Below are 3,021 nucleotides of genomic sequence, written 5' to 3'. Positions count from 1 at the left end.
TTTTTGGTATGTAGAGAGCCAGTTTTTCCAGCACCATTTGTTAAAGAGGCTATCTTTCTTCCAGTGAGTATGTTTGGCCCCTTTGTCAAAGGTAAGGTGGCTGAGTGTGTTCGTAGGGGCTTCAGCGTCTTCTAATCTATTCCATTGATTCTATTTGATCCCCCCATTCTTTATTGGCTGTTCATTTATCTTCTGCACAGAAATACAAATAAAATGTAGATACTAATGTATCCTGCTGAACTTATTTTTTATTTCTACTACTATCCTTCCTTGGATTTTTGTGTGTATGTCATGTACAAATACAGTTCTACGTTTCATTCTTCTCTGTACAAGCAGGCCTCACACATGTTGCCAAATGCTCTTACTACTGAGCTAAATTCTATACTTAATTTCTTTTATTTTTCTGTTCCTACTGCTTTAGCTGGAATTGCCAGAATAATTTTTTTTTTTTTTTTTTTTTTTTTTTAAGATTAAACTCAGGACCTTGTGTGCGCTTTTCATGCAGCTGAGCTATATCCCTGGTGCCTAGAATAACACTGAATAGAGGCAGTCATCTTTTTTTCCAGGAATTTGTCCATTCATCTAAATTATCTAATGTGTTAGCAGGGAGTTATTCATACAATTTTCTTATGGTCCTTTTTTTGTTTTTGCTTTTAGTAATTTGATTCTTCTTTTTGGCCAGTCTAGCTATAGTTGATAAGTCAACTTTTGTTTAGGGTAGTCTTCTCTATGGTTTTTCTATTTCATTTATTTTTGCACTGATCATTATTATTGTCTTTATTCTCTTTCCTTTATGTTGAGGTTGTTCTTGTCTTTTATAATCTTTTGTACAAAGAAAGAAAATACTATGAAGGCTTCTATTTTATTTTATTTATTTATTTTGCGGCTGGCTCAGACCGCCCAGGTGGTGGGACTGGTACAGCATGTGGTATCAGGGTTGAACTGCCTAGGCTTACCTAAGCAGGCACTTTAGACCGCTGAGCTATCTTATTGGCCCAAAGGTTTCTGTTTTAAATTAAAATGTACTAAAATGTTAACATGGTTTTTTATTTCCCAAATTTGTGCCTTTAAAGTTGACAGTGGAGAATTTCCAATGTTTTGACCAATTTTTAATGTCAAAGAAGAATTGCAATTTTCCTCATTAATTATTCACATTGTTTTGTCAGTTTTCAGGATAATTATTTTTATGGTTTACACTACTATGCAAAGTGAGGGCATTTTGAGAGACATACCTGTGGTATACTATTCGTTTGGTGGTGTGCAATGAACCATACTAGATCCTCATATTCATATCCTCATAAAAATCCCTTTCTATATGTAGTCATCTTGTGTGGTACATAATTAGTTTGTTAATGAGATGTGTAACTCTTACAAAGAGAGGATAACAGTTACACACTAAAGCTTATCCTCTTAGAAAGCTCATTCTTCAAACCAATCTAGCCTAGAGGAGAAGCCCTTGGAAAATTAAAAACCTGGCTAATAGTCCCACTTGAATTTCAAATTGATAGGCAACACCAATGTGCTTACCACATGTGTAGGCCAACCTGGAGGCAGACTGGCCCTGGCTGAGCCATCACAGGTGATAATAAGCTGTCCTTGGTAACCTCTATCCAAGTTGAAGAATTGTAAGTAAATACATGATTGTTGTTCTTTCAGTCATTAAACTTTTGTGATTTCTTATACAATATTAGATAAATAATAGAAGAATACAACAAAATTTGCCAAAGGTTTCAATGTACAGTATAAAAGAAAAAGCATGATTCCAAAACTTCAGACTTAAAAGCAAAGTTACCTGGCCATGTATCAAACAGTCTTAACCTAAAAAATTGACATTGGAAGTGAGTAGTGATAAAGAAAGTGTACAAGGACTAAATTCTGGATCACTTAAATATTTAGAAGTTAGGGAAATGAGTAAACACCAGAAAGAGAGAATGAGGAGTGTCAAGTAATAAAAAGATGACAAAGGGGACTGTCAAGCAAAATGAAACAGGGTTTGGAGGAGCAAAGTGTGTCAAATGCTAGATAAGTCAATTAAGATGAGGAATGAAGAGACCCAGAGCGCAGGCCCGGAGAGTGAGTGAGACAACCGGGGCCCTTCGGATCCTGAATAGACCCAGAGCGCAGGCCCGGCGGTGAGTGAGATGACCTGGGCCGTGGGATCCTGAATAGGCCCAGAGCGCAGGCCCAGCGAGTGAAGTGAGACAACTGAGGGCCGCGGGATCCTGAATAGACCCAGAGTGCAGGCCCGGGCAAGTGAGTTACACGACCCAGGGCCTGGCGGGATCCTGAATAGACCTAGAGTGCAGGCCCGGCGAGTGAGTGAGACAACCTGGGGTCCTCCAGATCCTGAATAGACCCAGAGCGCAGGCCCAGGCAAGTGAGTTACACGACCTAGGGCCTGGCGGGATCCTGAACAGACCCAGAGCGCAGGCCCGGCGAGTGAGTGAGACGACCCAGGCCGCGGGATCCTGAACAAACCCAGAACGCAGGTCTGGCAGAGTGAGACGCCCTGGGACCCTCCGGATCCTGAATAGACCAGGAGCGCAGGTACTGTGAGTGAGTGAGACCAGGAGGGCAGGTACTGTGAGTGAGTGAGACGACGGAGGCTGCAGGATCCTGAATAGACCCAGAGTGCAGGCCCAGCATGGAACCCTTCAGCAGAACTCCTTGAAAAGAGGCTAGAGGCAAGACCCACCCAGCTGATTCAGGAGCAGAACATCTTGCCAGAGTGACACAAAGGGTTCAACTCTAACGGCTGCAGTAGAAAGAAGTGGAGCACAGCAGCCAGATCCAAACAACACCCACCTGGAGGAATCTGAACTTCGTAGATCCAGACCTGGTGCTAAGGTAATAACTCTATCTAAGCTCTATACCAAAGGTCAGAAGACAGTGGTATACAAAATGACAAAGAGAAGGAACAAAATGCAGTATCAGGCCCCGAGTCCACCCAGTACAACTGCAGAAGACACTAGCACTGAGGAAACTGGAAGTCACACACCAGATATCTCGGAAATAATAGCG

At 41.8% G+C, this 3,021-nt stretch overlaps 1 protein-coding gene across 1 annotated transcript in view; it reads right to left on the bottom strand.

Annotated features, from left to right (window-relative positions):
• Dlg1 (discs large MAGUK scaffold protein 1) overlaps positions 1–3,021 on the bottom strand; it is a 234,933-nt gene that overhangs the window by 43,156 nt on the left and 188,756 nt on the right. Inside the window, exon 14 of the mRNA XM_004644568.2 lies at positions 1,793–1,818. Coding sequence (XP_004644625.1) covers positions 1,793–1,818 — 26 coding nt within the window. The remainder of the gene's footprint in view (positions 1–1,792; positions 1,819–3,021) is intronic.

This window comes from Octodon degus, unplaced genomic scaffold (genome assembly GCF_000260255.1).
Source record: "Octodon degus isolate 3935 unplaced genomic scaffold, OctDeg1.0 scaffold00203, whole genome shotgun sequence".
Lineage (NCBI taxonomy): Eukaryota > Metazoa > Chordata > Mammalia > Rodentia > Octodontidae > Octodon > Octodon degus.
Note: the sequence above shows the minus strand (reverse complement) of the source record. Positions and strands in the feature narration are given on the sequence as shown.